At 41.3% G+C, this 25,588-nt stretch overlaps 2 protein-coding genes across 4 annotated transcripts in view; both read right to left on the bottom strand.

The window, feature by feature from the left end:
* The window catches only part of LOC115114493 (5'-AMP-activated protein kinase subunit gamma-1-like), a 38,911-nt gene extending 19,580 nt beyond the window's left edge, over nt 1-19,331 (bottom strand). Inside the window, exons 1-3 of the mRNA XM_065013454.1 lie at nt 19,054-19,331; nt 17,149-17,220; nt 8,821-9,088 (exon numbers count right to left, since the gene is read on the bottom strand). Of these exons, the coding sequence (XP_064869526.1) occupies nt 8,821-9,088; nt 17,149-17,220; nt 19,054-19,134 (421 nt within the window). The 5' untranslated portion in view covers nt 19,135-19,331. The remainder of the gene's footprint in view (nt 1-8,820; nt 9,089-17,148; nt 17,221-19,053) is intronic.
* Nucleotides 19,332-20,022: 691 nt separating this feature from the next.
* Nucleotides 20,023-25,588, bottom strand: part of LOC115114491 (histone-lysine N-methyltransferase 2C-like) — a 138,320-nt gene continuing 132,754 nt past the window's right edge. For all 3 annotated transcript variants that reach the window (XM_065013451.1, XM_065013452.1, XM_065013453.1), the window contains exons 52-60: nt 24,730-25,272; nt 23,992-24,595; nt 23,590-23,726; nt 23,252-23,394; nt 22,910-23,084; nt 22,642-22,758; nt 22,422-22,495; nt 21,948-22,056; nt 20,023-21,855 (exon numbers count right to left, since the gene is read on the bottom strand). In XM_065013451.1, coding sequence (XP_064869523.1) covers nt 21,763-21,855; nt 21,948-22,056; nt 22,422-22,495; nt 22,642-22,758; nt 22,910-23,084; nt 23,252-23,394; nt 23,590-23,726; nt 23,992-24,595; nt 24,730-25,272 — 1,995 coding nt within the window. In that variant the 3' untranslated portion in view covers nt 20,023-21,762. The remainder of the gene's footprint in view (nt 21,856-21,947; nt 22,057-22,421; nt 22,496-22,641; nt 22,759-22,909; nt 23,085-23,251; nt 23,395-23,589; nt 23,727-23,991; nt 24,596-24,729; nt 25,273-25,588) is intronic.

Here is a 25,588-nt window from a genome sequence, read left to right as displayed (position 1 = left end):
AAATGGATGCTGTTGATAATGTACTACTATTGAATCAGTAGAGGATTCATTTAACTGCTCGGATAAGAAACCTTTATTCTGACTGAGAGTCCGACTGATATTCCATAATTAATAATTCACCTTTTTCAATACATTTGAATATTTGGGAGAAAAAGCAGATTCCGCTCTTCATTTCACCGGTCACATTATTTGACATTAGGAAGCTTACCATAGTTCCCCAGAACGGTTGAAACAGTCATGTGTTTGTAAATAGCACAATAGGAGAAAGCTGGAGCAGGAGAGTCCAGTTGTGTATTGACAGGGGTCATCTTTATTGAACGTTTATTGAAGTTTTTTTTGCTTCAATAGAGTGATCAAGGACGTGCAACTATAGTTTTGCTACACAGAAAATACATTAGTGCAACATGTTCTGCAGAAAATAGCTTAATTGTCGTCATCAGATGACAACAGAAGTGCAGCACTATTTGGCTGGCAGCCACACAAGTAAATTACCTTGCAAAGAAAAAGCAAGGTCTTTTTTCAGAAAAAAATGCATGGGCATCATATTTCTAATCTTTATCATAGAAAGAATGTAGCCAGATACATTTCCAATTGTTTTGTTTAAAAGTGAATCTGGCATTTTACCGGAGAAAAGTAGGCTGGCTACAGTGAGAAAAGTAGGCTGGCTACAGTGAGAAAAGTAGCAGCAAAACGTAGCTACATATATATCAGTCAGAGCTCTGTCTGCTGCACACATTTACAATAAGCATTTCTGATCTGCGTTTACAAAACGCAGCAGGATATTTATACATTTGATCTTTTTCCTGCGTGAAAAACAAAGATTTCTGCGTTAATGAAACCCCTAACTTAAACTTGCTCGTTATGCAAGTGGCCGAAATAATAAGGTGACGGGGCATGATATTGTGTTAGCATTCTGCAGCATATATGCATGGTTTTCAAGGGAAGCCATGTTGACCAAGAAGAAACATATCAATAATGTGTCCTTCGTCACTGTGTTTTATAAAAGTCCTTCAATTTGCAAGAGGCTGAAAACAGTGTCCCTCTGTCTCAGTATGTGTAGTCAATCTATCTGATGCTGTCTGGTCAAAAAGAGAATGACATTGTTGCTGCTCGTGGCATTGAATGCAAGGGAAGCCAGCAAGCATTTGGCCTCTCTTGATAAAAAAAGTAAAAAATAATAGCCAATCATTGTTGAGGTAAACTGAGTGAGTTCAGCTGTGAATGGTCCTGGCGCACCAAAAAAGGGAAGCCAGTTTGGATTTGGCTTCACATCAGAAGCCAAAAGTCATTGACAGAAAAAAACTTGAATTGCTGCTGTGTCGTTGTGTCGTTGTCCTCCTCAGCTAGCTAGCTACCAAAATCGTCCCTAACCTAAATTAGCCATGGATGAAGATATGGATTTGGACTTGTGGTTTTACTTAATTCTCTGTACTGGCCAATGATTGTAACAGTGATTCTGATCCAACTATAAATTCATACATTGTGCCCCTGGCCTGAGAGGATGGAAGCTAGATGTAGTATGCTAATGTTAATTAGCTGGCCTGGTGGATCATGAAAAGGAAGTTAGGCTAGCGGGCAAGTGTTTTAGCTAGGTAGCCTAGGGAAACAAAAACTAAAAGTGTGTTTAGGCAACAAGAAAAATAATGGAATTGCCATCTCTCCACAAGTAGGGCGGGTCAACACGTTTTCTACTTGCATGCGTACACATCAGTGCCAGGGACAGCCGCATCATATTTAGCTTACGTTGTTTGGACTAAATCGTTTATGGTATCTTTTAGTTGTCACTGTATTAGACTAAGCATAGGCATATTAGATGATGTTGAAATAATGCTTGAATAGCAGAAATGGCACTTGTTTTCTTTGTGACTTGCGGTAACTCTGTGGTTCTAAATCCATAGTTGTTTAGTGGAAACATTCACTTGCTTGACCATGAATATGTTTTGTGGACTTCACCAGACAGATGTTGCTCTCCGGTTTTGTAATGAAACAAAAAGGTGTGGTTAAATTTATTCTGCCACTGTTTTCTTATTGTCTCAACCTTAGGCCTGTACACACACACACGTTCAAAAGTTTGGGGTCACTTAGAAATGTCCTTGTTTTTGAAAGATAAGCACATTTTCTGTCCATTAAAATAACATCAAATTGATCAGAAATACAGTGTCGACATTGTTAATGTTGTAAATGACTATTGTAGCTGGAAACGGCAGATTTTTGTTTTGTTTTGAATTTTACCCCCTTTTCATGGTATCCAATTGTTAGTAGTTACTATCTTGTCTCATCGCTACAACTCCCGTACGGGCTCAGGAGAGACGAAGGTCGAAAGCCATGCGTCCTCCGAAACACAACCCAACCAAGCCGCACTGCTTCTTTAACACAGCGCGCATCCAACCCGGAAGCCAGCCGCATCAATGTGTCAGGGGAAACACCGTGCACCTGGCGCACCAGCGCCACAGGAGTCGCTGGTGCGCGATGAGACAAGGATATCCCTACCGGCCAAACCCTCCCTAATCCTAGCACTGCAATGAAAGGCCCAGATTTCTTTTATGGAATATCTACATAGGCATACAGAGGCCCATTATCAGCAACCATCACTCCTGTGTTCCAATGGCACATTGTGTTATCTAATCCAAGTTTATACTCTGGTTAGAGACAGTTTGCGCTGTTCTGTGAAGGGAGTAGTACACAGCGTTGTACCAGATTTTCAGTTTCTCACATGGAATAGCCTTCATTTCTCAGAACAAGAACAGACTGATGAGTTTCAGAAGAAAGTATTTTGTTTCTGGCCATTTTGAGCCTGTAATCAAACCCACAAATGTTGATGCTCCAGATACTCAACTAGTCTAAAGGTAAGTTTTATTTCTTTTTTAATGAGAACAACAGTTTTCGGCTGTGCTAACATAATTGGAAAAGGGTTTTCTAATAATCAATTAGCCTTTGAAAATGATAAACTTGGATTAGCTAACACAACATTCCATTGGAACACAGTAGTGATGGTTGCTGATAGGCGTACAGAGGCCCACTATGTAGATATTCCATTAACCCCCCCCCAACAATAGTCATTAAGCAACAATAGTCATTAACAATGTCTAAACTGTATTTCTGATCAATTTGATGTTATTTTAAATGGACAACATTTTTTTTGATTTTCTTTCAAAATCAAGGACATTTCTAATTGACCCAAACTTTTGAAAGGTAGTGTGTGAGATCGAGATATATATATATATATATATGAACTAACCGGTTACAGAGCAAACAACGCAATTATCACAACACATTAGGTTGTAATATACCTTTTTCCACCCATGGCTAGTCTTCGCTGGTGATTTTACCCACACACCACTACTGGCTTTCTGCCTTGTTTGAGAAGTCAAAAGCCTTTGGATGAGTTATCTGTACAGCTGCAACTGCAGCTTGATTTCCTTGCGGTTTTTTTCTCCTCTCCGTTCAACATGCACTATCTTAGGGCTTGTGGCCCATCATATACTATGCAGTTTATAGACACTTGAAGTAGTGTGATCATGCGAACCCAGACATTACCAGGCAGACATGGTGGCTCTGACTGGCGTCTTCCTGCCGCTAGCAGGTCCTGCTCCTTCCGCTTCTTACTCCTCCTCAGGCTGCCGAACCTCTTCATGGACACCAGCGGGTTAAAGCGATGGTTTCAAAACCCAATATGAACCATGACCATCCGGGACGAGTCTCAACTGTAGAACACCTCTACCCAAAAGTGTAACGAAATAGCTACTCCGTCTGATCCATGTTAATAAATAGAATAAAACTAATGTGTTAAAGATTGCAAGATCTGTGCCAAAATTAAATTAAAGATATATCCGGAGAAGGGTCTTTCCCTACCAGTTATTGAAAGTCTCATGAGCAAGGCTACTCTTCCAGCTCTGGATGCCCTTGTGTTGGTCTTCTGGAAAGAGCTGAACCTTTCCTAGCAGGATGTGCTTTGGATTGGAGGGCCCTCTTCAGTCAATGGGCTATCTTAGATGAAGGTCTTCTTTGTTCTCCTGAGTAGATATGTTCTTCTGGTTAAGAGATGCCTCTTCTCCTTCCCATTGATGTGCCATCTGTCATTTAGACATGGTTGGTCTTCATGCTTGCATTTCTTGGAAAGTTAAGGGTCTCTTCTGATATTTTCTTATTTCTGTAAGCTCATTCATTAAAATGTCTCAGTGAGTCCAGAAAGCTCTCAGGGTATTGGTGTCTGTGGCAGCTCACAAGCAGGGAAAGAAAGATAGGACGTGTGGAAATTCTGTGTGAGACTAGGTCCAACACTCCCAAGTGATGATGCACAGCGTAGCACAGTTTAACACAGCACACACAGGCCCTCTTCCTCTCGCTCTGCTGAATTTCACTCTGCTCCTCCTCTCTTTCCGCTCTGTTTTGGTTGGACTGTCTCTCGCTCTGCTCTATTTTGCTCCTCTCTCTGCAGAGCTCTAGTAGTGGCGTCAGGTGCAGCTGTGGGTGGCGTCTAAAATAGTACGCATTTCAGCAGCCTATAAAAAGGAGGCCAGCCTGGGAGGGACACACAAAGTGATTGGCTAAGTGTCTGCGTCCCCCTCAACCCCAACGAACACGTTCAAATCACCACTCACATCTGTCTCGGTCTTCACGTGTACATACTCATAACACTAGATCTAAATCAGGGACGGGCTACTGGCATCCTACAAGCCCCCCTTTTGTAGGCCCGCGGATCTATTTCACAAAAAAAAACAAGTTACAATAATAGAATTACATGAGGTGTTATTTCGAAATGTTGTTGTGCATCAGCAGTCACTCAATTTGTCCATGTCAGCTAAATTGTTTTAGATTGGTAAGCAGTGGTGGAATAAGTATGCAACTGTCATACTTGAGTAAAAGTAAAGATACCAGATGGCACCATTTTCTTGTTTTTTTATTTACAGAAAGCGTGTGTGTGTTTAATGAGTCCGCCAGATCAGAGGCAGTAGGAATGACCGGGGATGTTCGGTTGATAAGTGAGTGAATTGTACTATTGTCCTGTTCTGCTAAGCATTCAAAATGTAACAAGTACTTTTGGGTATCAAGGGACATGTATGGAGTAAAGTACAATATTTTCTTAAGGAATGTAGTGAAGTAAAAGTAGTCAAATAAATAGTAAAGTACAGATACCCCCCAAAAAAACAACTTAAGTAGAACTTTAAAGTATTTTTACACCAAGTTAGTATAGCTATGTAAACGTTGTAAGCAATGTTGAAATACCGGCCGGGGGTGGGCCCATTGATCATCAACTATCATATTAAAAAAACACAGCTAACATTTGCCTCCACCCTTTGGCAAAACGTGTACAATTGCAGCAAACTTGCTTTAAAACTGCAACATTTTCTCTACACCATGGCACAATTGACTGAACTTGAAAACAGCGTAGCTTTTTTTAAACCTTCACTGTCACAAGGGGGGCTGCTAAAATGTGGGAGGGGGGCACTGCAGCCCCCCCCATGATAAATTCTGTTTTATTTGTGACCCCCATCAAAGTTGCTCAACCCTGGTCTATATAAAAACAAAAAGGTGTCATAATAGTGCCTTCAGAAAGTATTCATACCGCTTGACTTATTTCACATTTTGTTGCTACAGCCTGAATTTAAATAGACGTTTCTCACCCATCTACACACAATACCCCATAATGACAAGGTGAAAACATTAGACATTTTTGCAAATGTATTGAAAATTAAATACAGAAATATCTCATTTACTTTAGTACTCACAATAGTTTGTAGAAGCACCTTTGGAAGTGATTACAGCTGTGAGTCTTTCTGGATAAGTCTAAGAGCTTTCCACACCTAGATTGTGAAACGTTTGTACATTATTATTTTCAAAATTCTTTAAGCTCTGTCAAATTAGTTGTTGATCATTGCTAGACAACCCTTTTTCCAAGTCTTGCCATAGATTTAAGTCAAAACTGTAACTTGGCCACTCAGGATCATTCACTGTCTTCTTGGTAAGCAACTACAGCGTAGATTTGGCCTTGTGTTTTAGGTTATTGTCTTGCTGAAAGGTGAATTCATCTCCCCATAACTGGTGGAAAGCAGACTGAAGCAGGTTTTCATTCAGGATTTTGGCTGTGCTTAGCTCCATTCCGTTTAAAAACTCCCCAGTCTTTCACAATTACAAGCATACCCATACATGATGCAGCCACCACTATGCTTGAAAATATAGAGTGGTACTCAGTGATGTGTTGTATTGGATGTGCCCTAAACATCAATTTTGTTCTGAATACAGTGTTATTTGCTTTGCCACATTTTTTGCAGTATTACTTTAGAGTCTTGTTGCAAACAAAATGATTGAGTATTTGTATTCTGTTCAGGCTTCCTTCCTTTTCACTCTGTCAATTAGGTTAGTATTGTGGAGTAACTAAAATGTTGATCCATCCTTAGTGAAATCCCAGAGCAGTTTCCAAGTGAATTAGGAAGGACGCCTGTATCCCTGTAGTGACTGGGTGTATTGATACACCATCCAAAGTGTAATTAACAACTTCACCATCACCATTTTTTTAATACCCATCTACCAATAGGTGCCCTCTGGTCTTTGTGGTTGAATCTGTGTTTGAAATTCACTGCTCGACAGAAAGACCTTGAATGTGGAGGGTACAGAGAGGAGGTAGTCAATCAAAATAATCATGTTAAACACTTTTATTGAGTCCATGCAACTTAAGTGACCTGTTAAGCACATTTTTATTCCTGAACTTATTTAGGCTTGCCATAGCAAAATGGTTGAATACATAGACTCAAAACAATCCAGATTTTCATTTTTGATCAATTTGTTAAGGAAAAATTAAAAGCAATTCTACTTTGACATTATGAGGTATTGTGTGTAGGCCAGTGACACAAACACCCAAACGTAAACCATTTTCATTTCAGGCTGTAATACAACATGTGGAAAAAGTAAAGGGGTGTGAATACTTTGTGAAGGCTCTGTGTGTACTTCTAGTGGAACATTCTGTCTCACAGAGCGACAGCTAGGTCAGTTCACTGTCCCAGTACTGTAGCGAACTCAGGAAGACTGACCTTTAAAAGGTGCTGATCCCAGCCCCAGATCACCTCAACCATCCTCAGCTGACTGAAGGGACGCCCCAAGGTCTTTCCCTGGTCTGGCCTGGCGCCGGTGGAGTCATCTGATCAGATGGGTGCCACACACCCTGTGATGACCCAGTTAGTTATGACTCTGACTGGCTTCTACACTACCCCAGATCCATTCAAATGGTTATGCAACTGATCAGCCGGAACAAGTCAAACAGTTTAGCAGAGCATGAATGTGGAGAAGCAGTCAAGTGTTAACTTTGACCTGCTCCCATGACACCTCAATTGTTTTTACGCTGGGGAGGGGGGAGAAAAAGTACAAATAGCTTATTATATTATAAAACCCAAAAGTCAGTAGATGCCATGCATTTAAGCCCCTGTAGAAAATATAGAATTCTTGACATCCAAGCCCCAAACAATTTCTTATAAAGTGATGGATGGATGGAAGAGAGCAAGAAATTAACAGGGCATAGCACACTCTTGTGGCAACTGATGCTCGATTACAACAATAGTTTAAATACACCATGAACCTTCAAGAGTCGTGGCCCCAGTCACTGTATGAGTTTCAGTACTGTTGGTGACCCATATTAATCTTCAGGAGAAAACAGAGCTTGCCCCAAGCTAAGGCTTGGCCCCAGATGGAATTTTACATTATAAAGCTGCCAAACAAGAATTCATAGGAACTGGGAAGAATGGGTGAACACCAGCCAGGGAAAGTGACTCTCCTTTTAGGTGTTTTACCAAAGTATTTCTATGCACAACAGACTGATTTGAATTAGACCATTAACTATACAAGTACCGAGACTGAAGAGCTTAAGTCCTTCGGTTAACTCTGCACTCTGGCCATTTGACAAGGAAGCTACTCTCTACTACTCAACAAATCACTTCCAACCAGTCATTATTTTGGTAACTTGAAACCTAAAGTCATAAAGGCTACATAACACTGTCATAATCATAACACTGGTTTAAACAGTCATGACTGTTCAATTATTTTTAAATTGACAGTTTCCTTTAGTACTGTAGCTGTTGTCCAAGACCTTTCTAATGTTTTAAAGAGTAAATAGTAATCAACATTACTACCAGGGTTGCGTGTTGACTCTTAACTCTGGTGGTGACATGCAATAGTATCATTCACAATGTAAGTTTGTCCTAATAATTCATAATTCTATGGAGATTAGCTAGAAAACATGTGCTTGGACTAGTTCAATGAATCCCAGAGGCCAGCAAGACAATATGACATTCTGGCTTTAGAGGCCACCCATGAAAGCCAGAAAACATAAGCTAAACAAAGCCCTCTATGTTGTCACTTTTTCTTTTAACCCCAAGAGGAAGTTGTTGACACTGATAAGAGTCTAAATAAGGAAGGAAGCACATCTGTCTGCAGTCCTTGAATAATACTGTATGGCCCTCTCTAAGCTTAAGACCCAGAATGGTCTTGGTCATGATGGGTCACTGAGCTCTCAGGACATGGCAATAAGATTGTGAGGTTTGCATTGTTTTTGCTTTCCAGAAGGGGACTGCTGCCCCCTACAGCTCTTGCAGGGTTTTTTAGCACTAATGCACTAGGACTGTCTAGGCCCATTTTCTTTTGATGAGCTATCTGTGTTTGCTATGGTATTTATTCCATATTATTACAGTGTGTCTGCACATAATTATCAATGACTGAATTATGTCAAAATCAAAGTCTAAGACCACAATAATGCTGATAACTTCCTGCCTTGAGGTTTTTCAGCAAATACAGGAAACAGTCGGCTCTTTGAAATATATTTATTTGTATTACCTTTCCTGGTCCTAGAAAAGAGCTTGATGCTAGAGTTGGATGATGAGTTGGGCGAAGAGCGGAATATACCACTGAAGCTGAGGCAAAGGGGGGATTTGGGTGGTGAGGGGACCTGGTGGGTGGAGAGGTAGGGGGAAATGGTTCTGGATGAGCCAGGGCTGATCTGGGACTGGGCAGCCATGGGACTGGAGGGTTGGCTGACACCGGCAGGACCACCCCTCACAAAGAGTCCTTTAGTTGGGCTGACAGAGTGGCTGCAGACCTCTCCCTGAGATAGAAGAGAGGGGAAGGTAATTAATTGACATACACTCATGCAAATACCTTGTTTGTTTATGCACGATGTGTCACTATACAGTTAAGCAGAATGATATTTTGACACCTGGGAATATTGTGACAGAGGCTTTGTGGACTGTAGTCAAAGAAACCACAAGTCCACATTAGCATAAAATAAAAATGTTGTTTCACCTCACAATTTCCATTTGTTTGATTTATAATTCATGAGAGCCTGTGTGGAATATATAAGGCTTGACAGTCTGTAGGAGATGCCCACGGCATTGGTGAAGTCACTTCTCTTTGTCTGAGATATGAAACCATGTGACCTATCACATTACCCCGTGGAACTGCATGCGTACAGTAGTACCACCCAGTGTTGGGGAAGCTTCTCTGAAAATAAAGTTTACCAAGCTACCGATTACTTCACACTGGAAGAAGTTAAGCTACTATTTGAAAAAAACTGGTTTATTTAAAAAGTTACTTTGGAAACGTAGCTCATCACTAAACTACTTTGTGAAAAATGATCATATGTAATTCTGAAAATGTCAAGACTACAAATTGCAAGAACTGTTCACTTTGGGGTCATAAGTTAACAGAATGTGTAACTTAGCCTTTTGAACACAAAGTAGGAACGAGGCAGGTCTGGTTCCAAAAAAGGAAATTGCCTACTTCACCCATATTTTCTTTTTTTTTTTTGCAAAAAAAGTAGTGTGCAGTTCCAGTAGTTAGCTACACTGCAAAAAAAGTTAACTGAAAACGCTACCTAGATTTGAATTTAGTTAAACTACCACGAAGCTACTGCAAAATGTAGTTAAATTACTAGTTGAACTAGAGTTCACTACTCCCCAAGCATCACAAGGAAGTATCATGTTGTGAGCTCTATCCAGCCAATAACACCATTGGCTGGTTTTAGGGGTTGATAAGGCCAGATGGCAAATGACAGAGCACCTGGGGGTGACACAGGATTCCTCACAATGCTCTAACTACGTCCTCCGAAAAACACAACAACCAACCGCTTCTTGACACAATGCCCACTTAACCTGGAAGCCAGCCGCACCAATGTGTTGGGGGAAACGCGTACACCTGACAACCTTGTCAAAGCGCCACTCGGGGGGCCCCCATTAAACTTCAAAGTTTTACCTATTCCAGTCCTTTTCGATAATAAAAAAAAAAAAATCCCATATGACAGAACTCCGTTGCAGTGACCAAGAACATTAACCCCTGTGTTCAATAGTATTACAGATGACTGTAGGACACCATCTAGCTTACAGTGGACTGCCTATCTGGGAAATAGGTTAAAGCCTTGCTTTGTGTTGTGGGTAAATGTGCTACAGATTGAGAAGGAGCTCCGTCAAACATGTCTGAAGGGGAAACAGAGTAAGGCTGCCTAATTTTAAGCCGTACCTGTCGGTCAGTGAAAAAACAGTGCAACAACCTGTGTTGCAAAAAAATATGGGTAAAAGTGAGAGGCTGAAAATGAGAAAATTTCATACACGTATATAGTGGGGTAATTTTCATCATAGGTACACTTCAACTATGACAAACAAAATGAGGGGGAAAAAATCCAGAAAATCACATTGTAGGACTTTGAATGAATTTATTTGCAAATTATGGTGGAAAACAAGTATTTGGTCACCAACAAACAAGCAAGATTTCTGGCTCTCACAGATCTGTAACTTCTTATTTAAGAGCCTCCTCTATCCTCCACTCGTTACCTGTATTAATGGCACCTGTTTGAACTTGTTATCAGTATAAAAGACACCTGTCCACAACCTCAAACAGTCACACTTCAAACTCCACTATGGCCAAGACCAACCAAAGGACACCAGAAACAAAATGGTAGACCTGCACCAGGCTGGGAAGACTGAATCTGCAATAGGTAAGCAGCTTGGTTTGAAGAAATCAACTGTGGGAGCATTTATTAGGAAATGGAAGACATACAAGACCACTGATAATCTCCCTCGATCTGGGGCTCCATGCAAGATCTCACACCGTTGGGTGAAAATGATCACAAGAACGGTGAGCGAAAAACCCAGAACCACACAGGGGACCTAGTGAATGACCTGCAGAGAGCTGGGACCAAAGTAACAAAGCCTACCATCAGTAACACACTACGCCGCCAGGGACTCAAAATCCTGCAGTGCCAGCATACGTGTCCCCCTGCTTAAGCCAGTACATGTCCAGGCCCGTCTGAAGTTTGCTAGAGAGCATTTGGATGATCCAGAAGATGATTGGGAGAATGTCATATGGTCAGATGAAACCAAAATAGAACTTTTTGGTAAAAACTCAACTCGTCGTGTTTGGAGGACAAAGAATGCTGAGTTGCATCCAAAGAACACCATATCTACTGTGAAGCATGGGGGTGGAAACATCATACTTTGGGGCTGTTTTTCTGCAAAGGGACCAGGACGACTGATCCGTGTAAAGGAAAGAATGAATGGGGCCATGTATCATGAGATTTTGAGTGAAAACCTCCTTCCATCAGCAAGGGCATTGAAGATGAAACGTGGCTGGGTCTTTCAGCATGACAATGATCCCAAATACACCGCCCGGGCAACGAAGTAGTGGCTTCGTAAGAAGCATTTCAAGGTCCTGGAGTGGCCTAGCCAGTCTCCAGATCTCAACCCCATAGAAAATCTTTGAAGGGAGTTGAAAGTCTGTGTTGCCCAGCAACAGCCCCAAAACATCACTGCTCTAGAAGAGATCTGCATGGAGGAATGGGCCAAAATACCAGCAACAGTGTGTGAAAACCTTGTGAAGACAGAAAACATTTGACCTCTGTCATTGCCAACAAAGGGTATATAACAAAGTATTGAGATAAACTTTTGTTATTGACCAAATACTCATTTTCCACCATAATTTGCAAATAAATTAAAAATCCGACAATGTGATTTTCTGGATATTTTTTTTCTTCTCATTTTGTCTGTCATAGTTGAAGTGTACCTATGATGAAAATTACAGGCCTCTCATCTTAAGTGGGAGAACTTGCACAATTGGTGGCTGACTACATACTTTTTTGCCCCACTGTAAATTAAAGCCTATTGGGGATTGTGCTACTATATATTAATAAGCAAATGCGAAAATGTTGTGATAAAACACTAGCAGTGTTTTTAGATGAAACAGTAAAATATTGCAGAGAAGTGTTTAGGTGACAGAAAACAGGCTACGAACTCAAAGGATTGCCAAGCGCAAATTACAACCACGCCTACAGTGCATTTGGGAGAACATTCCTTATTGGTCCAGATATACTGGTACTGTACAACATATCACCAAATCAGTCCTGAGCCTCTAATTTCTTTTCCACAATGTTTGAGGATGATATTAGCTTAAGACTGGCCCTACTCTACAGATATTTCTGTTTGGCCAATCCTGTAACAAATCTGAGAGAGAAAGAACACACCCTACTTCTCTGTTTGCCAACAAACGTTCTTATTGCACAACAGCGTGTTTAGGCAAGCTAGTCAGATTGGAGAGTTTTATAAACAAATCTATCAGCTAGTTCAAAACATGAGGAAAGACCGGTGGTTCAAGTTAAGTAAATGGTCACATGCACAAGTGAAATGCCTTTCTTGCAAGCGTTAATTCACTACAAACAGTTGAAAAAATATATATCAAGAAGGAATCAAATCCTATAATTCAGAGAAAAAGACTGAGGTTGTTGGGAAAATAACTACTGAAGGCACTTAAAGACTGAGAAGAAAGAGATGCTTGCTTTGTAGAAAAGCATGATAGAAGTGAGAAAAAGCTGAACAAAACCGCTACCAACTCAAAACCAAAGACGACACATATAGTAAGAGATTGCACAACCAAGAAGTTGTCTAAACATCTCTGTAGGGCCGACCCCAATTAGACAACTGGTCGATTGTTTGGTCTTCAGGCTGTTGGTCAACCGAGATAGTTTTAGTTGAGCAGTAACACATACATATAACCTGTTTTTGCTTTGTCATTATGGGAGGTATTGACTGTAGATTGATGAGGGGAGAAAAAAAGTGATTTAATACATTACAGCGTTATTCTAAAATGTAACAAAATGTGAAGAAAGTCAAGGGGTCTGAAAACTTTCTGAATGCACTTTACACACAACCAGTCAAATGTTTGGACACATATTTTATAGTTGAGATTCTTCCAAGTAGCCACCATGTCTTGATGACAGCTTTGCACACTCTTGGCATTTTCTCAACCAGCTCATAAAGTAGTCACCTGGAATGCATTTTCAATTAACAGGTGTACCTTGATAAAAGTACATTTGTAAATCTTTCTTAATGCATTTGAGCCAATCAGTTGTTGTGACAAGGTGTGTGTGGGGGGGGGGGGTAATACAGAAGATTGCTTATTTGAGCTGTTCTTGCCAAATAGGGCTAAGAGAAATGACAATCCATCATTATTTTAAGACATGAAGGTCACTCAATGCAGAACATTAAGAACTTCGCACTTGAAGAAATATTCAGTCGCAAAAACCATCAAGAGCTATGATGAAACTGGCTCTCATGAGGACCGCCACAGGAAAGGAAGACAGAGAGTTACCTCTGCTGCAGAGGATAAGTTCAATAGAGTTACCAGCCTCAGAAATTGCAGCCCAAATAAATGCTTCAGAGTTCAAGTAACAGACACATCTCAACATCAACAGTTCAGAGGAGACTGCGTGAATCAGGTCTTCATGGACGAATTGCTGCAAAGAAACCACTACTAAAGGACACCAATAAGAAGACTTGCTTGGGACAAGAAACACAAGCAATGGACATTAGACAGGTGGAAATCTGTCCTTTGGTCTGATGAGTCAAAATGAGATTTTTGGTTCCAACCGCTGTGTCCTTGTGAGACGCCGAGTAGGTAAACGGAGGATCTCTGCATGTGTGGTTCCCACCGTGAAGCATGGAGGAGGTGGTGTGATGGTGCTTTGCTGGTGACACAGTCTCATTTATTTAAATTCAAGGCACACTTACAGTTGAAGTCGGAAGCTTACTTACACAATCAAATCAAAGTTTATTTGTCACGTGTGCCGAATACAACAGGTGTAGACCTTACAGTGAAATGCTTACTTCAGGCTCTAACCAATAGTGCAAAAAAAGAAGTATTAGGGGAACAATAGGTAGGTAAAAAAATAAAAACAATAGTAAAAAAAGACAGGCTATATACAGTAGCGAGGCTACATACAGACACCGGTTAGTCAGGCTGATTGAGGTAGTATGCACATATGGTTCAAGTGACTATGCATATATCATAAACAGATAGTAGCAGCAGTATAAAAAGAGGGGTTGTGGGGGGGGGGGTCACAATGCAAATTGTAGCCATTTGATGACCTGTTCAGGAGTCTTAGCTAAATGCCTTAGCCAAATACATTTAAACTCCGTCTTTCACAATTCCTGACATTTAATCCTAGTAAATATTCCCTGTCTAAGGTCAGTTAGGATCTCCACTTTATTTTAAGAACGTGAAATGTCAGAATAATAGTAGAGAGAATTATTTATTTCATTTATTTCTTTCATCACATTACCAGTGGGTCAGAAGTTTACATACACTCATTTAGTATTTGCTAGCATTGCCTTTAAATTGTTTAACTTGAGTCAAATGTTTTGGGTAGCCTTCCACAAGCTTCCCACAATAAGTTGGGTGAATGTTGGCCCATTCCTCCTGACAGAGCTGGTGTAAGTGAGTCAGGTTTGTAGGCTTCCTTGCTCGCACAGGCTTTTTCAGTTCTGCCCAACAAATCTTCTATTGGATTGAGGTCAGGGCTTGTGATGGCCACTCCAATACCTTCACTTTGTTGTCCTTAAGCCATTTCACCACAACTTTGGAAGAATGCTTGGGGTCATTGTCCATTTGGAAGACCCATTTTCTACCAAGCTTTAACTTCCTGACTGATGTCTTGAGATGTTGCTTCGATATAACCACATAATTTTCCTTTCTCATGATGCCATCGATGTTGTGAAGAGCCCGGATCTCAATCCCATTGAGCACGTCAGGGACCTGTTGGATCGGAGGGTGAGGGCTAGGGCCATTCCCACCAGAAATGTCCGGGAAATTGCAGGTGCCTTGGTGGAAGAGTGGGGTAACATCTCACAGCAAGAGCTGGCAAATCTGGTGCAGTCCATGAGGAGATGCACTGCAGTACTTATTGCAGCTGGTGGCCACACCAGATACTGACTATTACTTTTTGAACCCCCCTTTGTTCAGGGACAGATTATTCCATTTCTGTTAGTCACCTGACTGTGGAACTTGTTCAGTTTATGTCTCAGTTGTTGAATGTTGTTATGTTCATACAAATATTTACACATGTTAAGTTTGCTGAAAATAAGGACGTTGATAGTGAGGACGTTTCTTTTTTTGCTGAGTTTAGAAGTAGGCCTATAGGCTACCTGGCCTGCGCACATATGTGCCCATTTGAGGATCTGATTGTATTTCTGATTGGCTTAACGCATCACCACTAATGACTTGTGGAGCTTCCCAATGTTATGTTTCTTCACCTGAAACAGGACGCAAACAAAGTCTGTTTTTACATCCACTGAGAATTACAATAGTTCAAAGTATTTGAAAAATCTTTCCAGCTGTCTCCCTTTCGATAACCACTCAGCATGAAAGTTAAAAATGTCATGCTCTGATCCAGTGGAAACATGATAAAATAGGCTTCTTATCAGTGTTTGACTTGGACTGAAATAGGTTCTGGTACTCATTTTGGGTGAAGGTACTGTTTATATTTAGGTGCAGGAGCTCCACAATACTTTTGAGCTAATATTCTATAAGTGGAATAGGAGCTCAAGCAGTAGAACATTTGAGGTGCTGGATAGAGATGTGATTAACCACATGACAATGATTGAGATATGAAGACGTTATTGTAAATTTAATGAAACGGTTTCACGAAGATGTGCTTATCAAAACCTTAACTGGCACACAGATCGGTAGAAATTAAGATAAATTGGCATTCCACATGAGAAAGGTTGCAGACTCCTCGTGTAGCCTATTACCGGCAACTTCAGGAGAGTAATGGCAGAATCTGCAAAAGCCAGTAGGAGCGTTAAGAGAATAGTTGGTTCAGGTTAAGTTTTTTTCTTCTGATTATCTAGATCTCTGGTGCCCTCGAGGAATCAAACTGTAAGCTTAAAGGATCAGACAAGCTCAATGCATATAGTTGATTTTATTAAAACACAGGGTGTCCATATATGGAGAAAATCCATTTAAACATTTTGAGCAATAGTCGTTTTTTTCCCGACCATTCAGGCGACCAAGATTCTAATTAGCCGGGATAGCCCTACATTGCTGATAACCAGTCTTTGAAACTTAGCACGCTTTCTACTATTTTAAAACACCCATGTCTCAGTATAATGCTGAGCTCCTGCTACTGAGCAGAGAAACATTCATTAAGTCCAGAGAGATCACTTCGTCTACAAACTCACTGTCATGTGACATCCATTTCCACAGGACATCAGACGTCTACCCACCCAACTAGAAGTACCATCAGAGGGCTCCAGAACAATGTCTGTCACACTGCCTGTGTCCAAACACAGTGCTCAGATAACTTAAAACCATTCAATAGAGTCCAGTGCAGCAGTTATTTAATTTCAATATCAAATCATTTCTGGGTAACAATTAAATACCTTACTGTGATTGTTTTCAATTAAACTGATGAAAGAAAAACAAAAATAGCTTCTTAGCAAATAGCAATTTCTCAAGCAAGAATTTGATCACTGTTTGTTTGGAAGTGTTCTGAATGGAGGGGAAAACTATCTGTTATTGGCAGAGAGGTTTAGAACTCTTTCTTAATTGGTCTATTAACTAATTTACCATCTGCTGATGTCAACAGGCAGGCCAGAACTCCATCCCACCAAAACAGGCTGAAATTACCAACAAATCTTACACTAAAGGGGCATTATGATAATTTCACAATTTCACAGTATTATTCCAACATCATAGTGTGGAAATATATATAAAGCACAGGAACATCATGTGTTGGACCACACTGGGCCTTTAAAATGAAGGCTAAAGGTGAAAAGAGCAATGCTGTCGGTCAAGAACAACTTAATTGTGTGTAACCACGAGTATGAAGAAAATACCATTTACATTTGGATAGCCATCCTTGCCCGAGCCTCCAGACTTGCCGTCCAGTATGGGGAAGGCGAAAGAACTTACGTCCTGCAGACAGAGAAGGCTTTTAGCCAATTCTGACAAGAAAAATGGACTATCGATGTTACATCCAGAGACTGATTGACTGGACCAAAATGTAATTTCCGGCTTTAGGTGCAATCTGCTTCCGGCGAGACATGTTAAGCTCTGAAAGAGGAGAAACGTGTTAAACCACTACTGGGGCATGGCATTACCAGGAAATACATTTACCCTTGCTTTCCGTATAGACCTACTGTATAACTTTCAAGTTCTGCAAGTCAATCATGTTTAAAAAGGAGAAAGGGCAATAATTCATAGCAATAAACAAATGTAGTTGCGTGGAAAAGCAGATGTGTCTACACATCTAGAGGCATTTTTAATCCATGCATTACTCCTGGGAGGGATCTATTGGATGCCATCCAAAGAAGACCAATGAGGTGCAGCAACACGAATGTAGCAGCAGTCAGCACCGACAGTAATAATTCACTGTCATTCAAATAACTTAGGGCCTATTTGCTCTGCAGATGTTGGGGCATTTTCTTAATATAGAAAATGCAAGCTTAGATAATGCACATAGTATAAATATATCAGATATTGTCTAGAGAAACAAAGAAAACCCATAATGATGCAAGCCTGGTTTAACAAGACTGTACACAGTAGTGCTCACTGCTCACCATTGTTTCAGGTTAAACACGCTGATATGATGCCAATGCGATCAGTGACTTGGTTCATTTGAGCAGAGAGGACATGATGCAAGGGGAAACCAGAATAATACTCTGAAATCCAATAAAATCAGGACTTTCTCTCTAGCTTCTTTGTTGCCCCTAGTTACAGTGCAGGGACACAATGCATCATGACTCAGTGGTTTAGAGCAGACCAGAGCAGTGTGTTTCCAGCTGTTTCCCCAGCTTCCTCTTTATTCTCACACAAAAACATCAAATACCTTATTGCCCATAAGCCAACTAGATTGGAAATAATTGTTCTAAACAGTAACTGATTATAACAATAACTGAATAACAGTAACGGAATAACAATGCTGGTGCATTTAAGGAATGAATCAAGGCCCGATTAGACCTCCTTGGTATTTGGATTGTGTAAATAGACCAGTACAGGATGAGTTTTAAGTCAAGAGTATGGGATGGGCTTCAGGTCTTTGACATGATTTCAATGCATCATATGTTGATTGTGGTAGTGATGATGAAAATGATGATGGCATATTGCATTGAAATTTAGATGTGAATAGACATGAACATTTCACCCCCAAAATCAAGCGAATAGCTGATGTTGTGAGTCCATGTTTTGAAGACTTGATGCTGGGGCGGCAGGTAGCCTAGTGGTTGAGCGTTGGAACTAGTAACCTAAAGGTTGCAAGATCGAATCCCTGAGATGACAAGGTAAACATAGGTTGTTCTGCCCCTGAACAAGGCAGTTAACCTAGGCCGTCATTGAAAATAAGAATGTGTTCTTAACTGACTTGTCGAGTTAAATAAAGATGTTTAAAGAATTAAATAAAAAAAATGGGGGGAAAACTAGCATCATCTCATGCCTGTTCATGTTTGTGAAAAGAATCTGTCAAAAAAGCCTGAACAATGTTGTTTTTGATTATGATGTCATTACAAAAAATATATAAAAACATGACCTCAACTGTGAGGTCTAGACGCTGTGAATTGGAAAAGCTGCCCGGGTGATTGATGTAACAATGCGGACACACGAACATACTTGAAAGTTACATTTTTTGCAACATTACAAACACAGATCATGCAGTTCACTGCGATAATCACACACACAACCTACTCTTTCCACAATGCCACGTCAACAAACACCTGTAGGTGTCAAACAACAGACTATAATTTACGAACTTACTGGCATATTTAGGCGTAGTGTTCTCTTTTTCTTCGAGGTTTTCATATCCTTCTTGTTGGACTCCATCACGGTGCTTCCCATTTTCAGACGAATTACCCTGTTTTCTTTCTTTTTAACGAGTTTGAGTAAATTGCGTGATATTATACCATACGTCTTTATCTGTAAACGAAGTTTTAAGTCAACGTTCTTTAGAAGAAACTAGTTAATTTACCAGGAAGTATAGCCTACCGACGCATTACAGACAAGGGGTGTGTTCACATCAAGAAGACTGAGCGCGCTGCTTTTCACTAACAGATGTCAGTAAAAGCATGGCTTTATTATTGGTTCCTATTTCATTGACTCCTCCACAAATATAAACATTGATTGATAAAGCAGAGCACAGCATCACATTGGCTGACCATTTCAGATCTCCAAACTCAGAAAGGAATAGGAAACGGGACAATGATTGAAATGGAACACATACACACGTTCTTTCTTTCTTACATGCAGTGTGTGCGTTTACGTGAGCAAAACAAGTAGCCTCCAGTTGGATATTTTGCTGCTATCCTTTGAGCAGCAAGGCAGATCTCAGCCATTCTTTCTCCGTCAGTTCATCTGTTGCATGTACGTAGAATAGATGATGCATGAGCCCCCCTCATTGATAGAATGCATTGCTTGCCCTCGATTACGTTTTTGCTCTCTCCAACAGCTCTCGTTTCAGTTCGTTTATACATTTAAACATGGACCTAAATAATGGCAGGCCATACTTTTATAGATTATATTTTTTAACCGATGTCTTCAGTTGTTAAATAATATATTATGAATGTAATATTAACAAAATGTGTATGTATGGTGATGAAAGTGGTGGAGCTGTAGTTGCCATATTTGGCCAGTGGGTGTCTTACAATACAGTAGCCTAGTCTATTCCAAGGGGGTCCTTCCTATGGGTCAGGCAGATGTGTGCGATTTCTGAAGGCAAAAACAAAATAATTAAGATGTAAAATAGTTTATTTTGTAAATGCTTCTAAATTCAATTCCAAACTCCAACCCTCATATTTCTCTGTACAGTTCTAAATGCATTTTTAAAAACATTTTGAGACTACAGGACCAAGAAAAATTTAGCACAAACACACTGGTAGGACGATGTCATTTTATACAAGAGAAGAAAAATATCCAAGAAACAATTTTGTTACAACCATTCATTGAGAAAATATATACAATTGAGTCTTCAGAAAGTTAAAAAAATACATGCCATATACATTACAAGTTCTAAGACTGTCTCCAATATTTTACAGTCGAGTTGAAATTGTGCTCGCAAAACATCTAACTACTGTATGTGGCTTGTGATGTGTCAATATCACATACATTTCTGATGAAGTAGAATGTCATCTCTTTTCAAAATGTAGCACCACCAAATGTCCCGACCTTTTCCTCTGCAAGAAACATTATTTTATTTTTTCAGTACACTTTAATTTCAAACGCCTGAAGCAGTAAGCAATGTCATACGACGTCTGTACACAATTTCTATGTAAAAAACAAACAGAAAAAACAAGGTTATATTCCTACACATATTTGGGTTAAAAAGAAGTTAAAATTGTGTTTGGGTGGTTTAAAACCTTTTCACAGCTCTATAAAATCAAACCTGATTAACAGCAAAGATGTCAGAATGATGTCTTTACCATTTTTTATTCTTTAACCAATAACTCATTTCCACACTCAGTCACCAAAAATATTTCTTTTTGAGTGGTCAAAGTACGTGTAAATCACAAAAACACTAAGCTACAATACCATACTTTTAATACAACAAAAATACTTTGTGAATTATTGTGGTTATTTTACAAATTCTGTACAGAATAATCATAATATATACTCTGAAACTGATATTATGACATCCTTCTTAAATAAACTGCAATGACAAAAAATAAAATAATAATTAAAAAACACCCAAACATCAAGAAGGTTAAGGTAGTATTTGGTCAGTTATTCCTATATTTTTCTTTATATACATTTGTACACAAGTAACAGAATTTCTTCAATCTTCAGAAAACAATATCAGTTTAACCTTCTTTTTACTGTCTCATCATTTTGAGAAAAAAATTCATTCATTCAATAATAAATACAAAACGTCCTCTCGAATTTCACTCAAATCACATGACAGAAACCTATGATAAAACTGACTCATGGAATCAAGTATCTTAAAGTTTGTGTGTACGTGTGTCTTTTTTTTTTTTTAGTGCAAGTTAATATTCCCTTCGCGGTAGTCATTGCTGTACATTCCCCATTCAGTGATGTCTACATTTAGTCAAATGGTTTTACATTTAAAGTTTTAAACAAAAGGGCCTGCCCTTAACAACCAATAGGGTCCACGCCCTGCACAGTGCGCTCGCCTCATTCGCTGGTGGATTCTCATCTGTGCCCTACTGTATATCATCTCACTAATGCACTCATTGACAGTCCTTCCATCAAAACCCATCCTCTCGCGTAATATGGCACGAATCACATGTCTATGTGCTGTTGTTTCTTCCTGCTCTCCTCTTTCCTTCTGTCCATCTTCAGTCTATGCTTCCAAACATGGGAATCCATTCACGCGTCACTCTTAGGGTTTACTCAGGCCTTCTGCTCGTTCTAACAAAGTCTGAAGCACCTCTCTCTTTCTACACAGAGATCAGGGCATCTGCATAATATGGCAAGGAATGCATTTATGTTTGTTGTTGTCATTTGAGGTTTTTCTCAGTTGATCCATTTCCTGCAGTCTGTTGTTCCACAGTGACAGGCGATCTTGTGTTGGCCGTCCACACAGTCATACTGGTAGTCGAAACAAAGCTGGAAAATAATGAAAAGAAAATCGTGATGACAATGAAAACGCCATTCATAGCATATGTAGAGATTTTCAATTGGAAGGAAAAAGAAGCCACCTCCTCTCCTTTCTCGATTCTGCGGTTGGAGGTGATGATGATTTTATAACCTCTTTCGAAGGTTACCACCTCAGCGACACAGTTTGGGGTACAAGAGTGGTTGATGTACCTGTATAAGAAAACAAACACGTAGCATTGCACATTATGACGGAATGTTTTATGACATTTTTGAATGAGAGGTTCATTGTGCATTCTGTGTAATCAGACTCGAGGCTACATACGGAGCCCTGTAAATGAAGTACTGCACCACCATCCTGACATTGAGCGACAAATAAATCAGTTACGATTAGAATGTGAATCAGATGGAATGTGACTATGTAAACAATACAACAAGACCCTATATGATAGACTAGCGTCCTGTCCAGGGGGTGTACTTCAAGCTGCCTCCTGCTCCTATTAGCTGTTCCGGCCTGCAGAAGCCAAGGTTCACACAGTAAGGCTACTTCTTTTGACTTATGTAAAGAATATTCTTACCTTGCTAGACCCCCTGTCTGACTGGAATCAACGACATGTTCACTGTCGATGCGGAACATGAACACGCCACGATTCTGTAGGAGAAAAGTAACCACTTAGACCAACTGGAATCATCACATGAGATAATATAGCAAACGTGTATTATTCAGCCTTCCCTCTCCACAACACAGTAATTAGTACAGCCTTGAGCAAAAAACAATACAAATAAATGTTTTTCTACCTGAGACTTGTAAGTCCTTTGCTTCCTGATGGCCACCTCGTTGCGGAGGACGGTTCCGTTGTACTCGATCACCATGGTGTGTTTCTCTATGTCCCTGGATGCATATAGACCCAGGCCCTGTGGACACAGCAACCAGAAAGTTTGTCCACGTCCAACAGTAAGTCCCCTTACTCTGGTGCTGTCATACTTCAGTGTCATATTCACTCTGCTACTTTAGAAGGGGAATGCTACAGAGCTGAACATAGAAGATCATGTCCAGTAGACCCACCTGGATCTTGGAGGCAGCGAGGTAGACGTTGGCCCTCCACTCACTTTTCATCCAGCGGTACTGCGACGACCTGTGGTGCACCATGGGAGGCTTGGTGTGGGGTACACCTCCCTCCCCCTGGGCTGTGTTCTGACACCTGGAGGAGGTATTGGTGGTGCTGGATACCGGCTGGGGCCTAAGAGAGTGTGTGTGTGTGTGTGTGTGTGTAGAGGAGGGTATAGTACAATTAACAAAAAAAAAAGTACAAAACAAAGCCTACATATTGTTATAGAAAGATAACTTGTGCTAAACCAAAAGTACATTCAATCCACAGATTAAATTGTTGTGGAAATTCCACAATACCTAATGACAACGGCGGTGGATGGGGAGCTGGTTTTGGGCATGGCCCGGGCACTGCCGGAGGGGTTAAAGATCAGGGGCAGCTCCATCAGAGGGTTACGGCCGTAACGGAAGGTATACCTGTCACAGGCCTCTATCCCTGGGAGCTGGAACACAACCAACAGCATAGGGAAATGAGACTGGAACACTCCTCACTTCAGTGTCTACAATACAGTATGGTGTGGGTATTTTAAGAGTAGTTTACCTAAATAGGTAGCTACAGACACCTATAGCGCCATTTGAACATTGATCATTTAATCTAAATCTAAATTGTTTTAATATAACTAAAAACAGATACAAACCGATTCAGTGATCTTGGTAACTGCAGAAACGGTGAGCCCAAACAGGTCCTCTCCTTTCAGATAGACAGGGAAGAGTTTCAAAGTTCCTATTTCAGTTCTCCTGTCAGCCACCGGAACCAGGACCTTATCCCACACTCCTGATGGACAGACAGGAAACAGCAGGGTCATAGATTATATATTATAGGGACTCCTACAGAACACATTTATTGTCGTAAAAGAGAATCTGAAAGGGAAAATGAACTAGAAACAAGCCTAGTCTAAGCTAACCCAGATACATAAACAGCAGAGGCTACAGCCAAAACAAGGCTAACTAAGCATGTCATAAAACCAATCTAGCTAGCCCACCTTCACTAGACAAACCTAATCTAAAGCCTGGCCTAAGACAAATCCATCCCAGCCCACCTTTGGCGGTGGAGTCAGTGAGGACCAGGTCCTTGTATCCCTGCTCAATGACGCGGATGCTGAACTCCGGCTGCTCCTCCCTCTCCTCTACGGAGCACAGGTAGCGGCAGCGACGGTTGCCATGGCGCATGCTCCAGTAGATGCGGCAGGCCTCGTAGCCCACGGGGAAGATGGCTGTGGCCGAGTGGAAGGCGGCCATCTGGGACGGGGTGATCTGACCCACGGCATAGAGCACCAGGCTGCCCACTCTGAAGGTGTAGCCCAGCTCGGGCTGCTGTACGGCGCTGGCCATCTGCCTCACCTCGTCCCTCTGGATGTAGACACGGCGGAACACAGCGAAGCAGCGCAGCTCGTGCTCCAGGACGTGGCCAGAGCCACTGTGGGTGGAGCCTCTGGGTCGGTGGGCGTGGCACAGCATGGTCTTGTCCTTGAAGAAGATGCAGTGTGCCTGCAGGGCGCAGGTGAAGTGGTAGATGTTGGTGCAGCGCAGGCGGTGGCAGCCGCTGGTGGCGCCCATCTGCTGGCAGAAGGCACAGCGGACCGCCGAACCCCGCCTCAGCGCCAGCTCTACATTGATCAGAGCGCCTGACTGCGTCTCATACACCTATACAACAATACAACGTTAATAATAGATATACAACACAATAGAACTTTAATAAAAGAAGGGGCATGATTGTAGTGGATGGTAGTAATGATCTGAAACCAGCAGTCCACCTCTCTATCCTCTGGGCTACCTACCTCGGTTGACCAGAGGGCACAGTTGAGGTGCACCCACACATCCAGGTCCAGGCTGAGGAGTCGGGCAGGGCCATCGGTGACCCCATCCCCCAGCTGGTGACAGAAGCAGCAGCGGCGCTGGTCCCTGAGACTGGCCCCGGGGCGGAGAGACGCTCCCAGCTTCCTCAGCAGCTCATCTATCTGGTCCTCATCAGGGAGCTGGGAGCTTCCTCTGGGCACCACCACCTGCACTGTCCACTTCCTCCAATGGAGACCCTTGTGTCTCTTCCCCTGGTGCCAGCCCTCCTGTTGAGCCCTGGGGCCCCGCGCCTTCAGCTTCACCGTCACTTTGATGGTGTCTGACTTGGCCTCTGTCTTAGGGGTCTTTGGGGTGTCACTGGCTGGGGGGAAGGGGATGGGTGAGGTGGAGGGAGGGGACTGCTTGAGCTGGAGCTGGGCCAGACAGTGGACATCCAGAGAGGACATGTTGTTGCTGTACTGGTGGAGGGCTTTAGACAGGCTCACTTTCTGGTCCGAGTCTGGAGACAGGAGGGCTACCGTGTCCTGCAGAAGACAATAATGTAATGATGACCTGCACATTTCAATTAATTCATTCATTCTAGGCACAGCTTTGAAGAGGCACGAAGAGGATTCAACACAGCTTTGACTTGACATATTATGCAATTTTCAACACCTTTACATGCCTTTGATTCTTGTGCACACCAAAGTGCCTCATGTACAGTGGGACAAAAAAGTATTTAGTCAGCCACCAATTGTGCAAGTTCTCCCACTTAAAAAGACGAGAGAGGCCTGTAATTTTCATCATAGGTACACTTCAACTATGACAGATAAAATGAGAGAGAAAAAATCCAGAAAATCA

This window comes from Oncorhynchus nerka, linkage group LG9b (genome assembly GCF_034236695.1).
Source record: "Oncorhynchus nerka isolate Pitt River linkage group LG9b, Oner_Uvic_2.0, whole genome shotgun sequence".
NCBI lineage: Eukaryota > Metazoa > Chordata > Actinopteri > Salmoniformes > Salmonidae > Oncorhynchus > Oncorhynchus nerka.
This window is presented reverse-complemented; position numbering and strand designations above follow the sequence as displayed.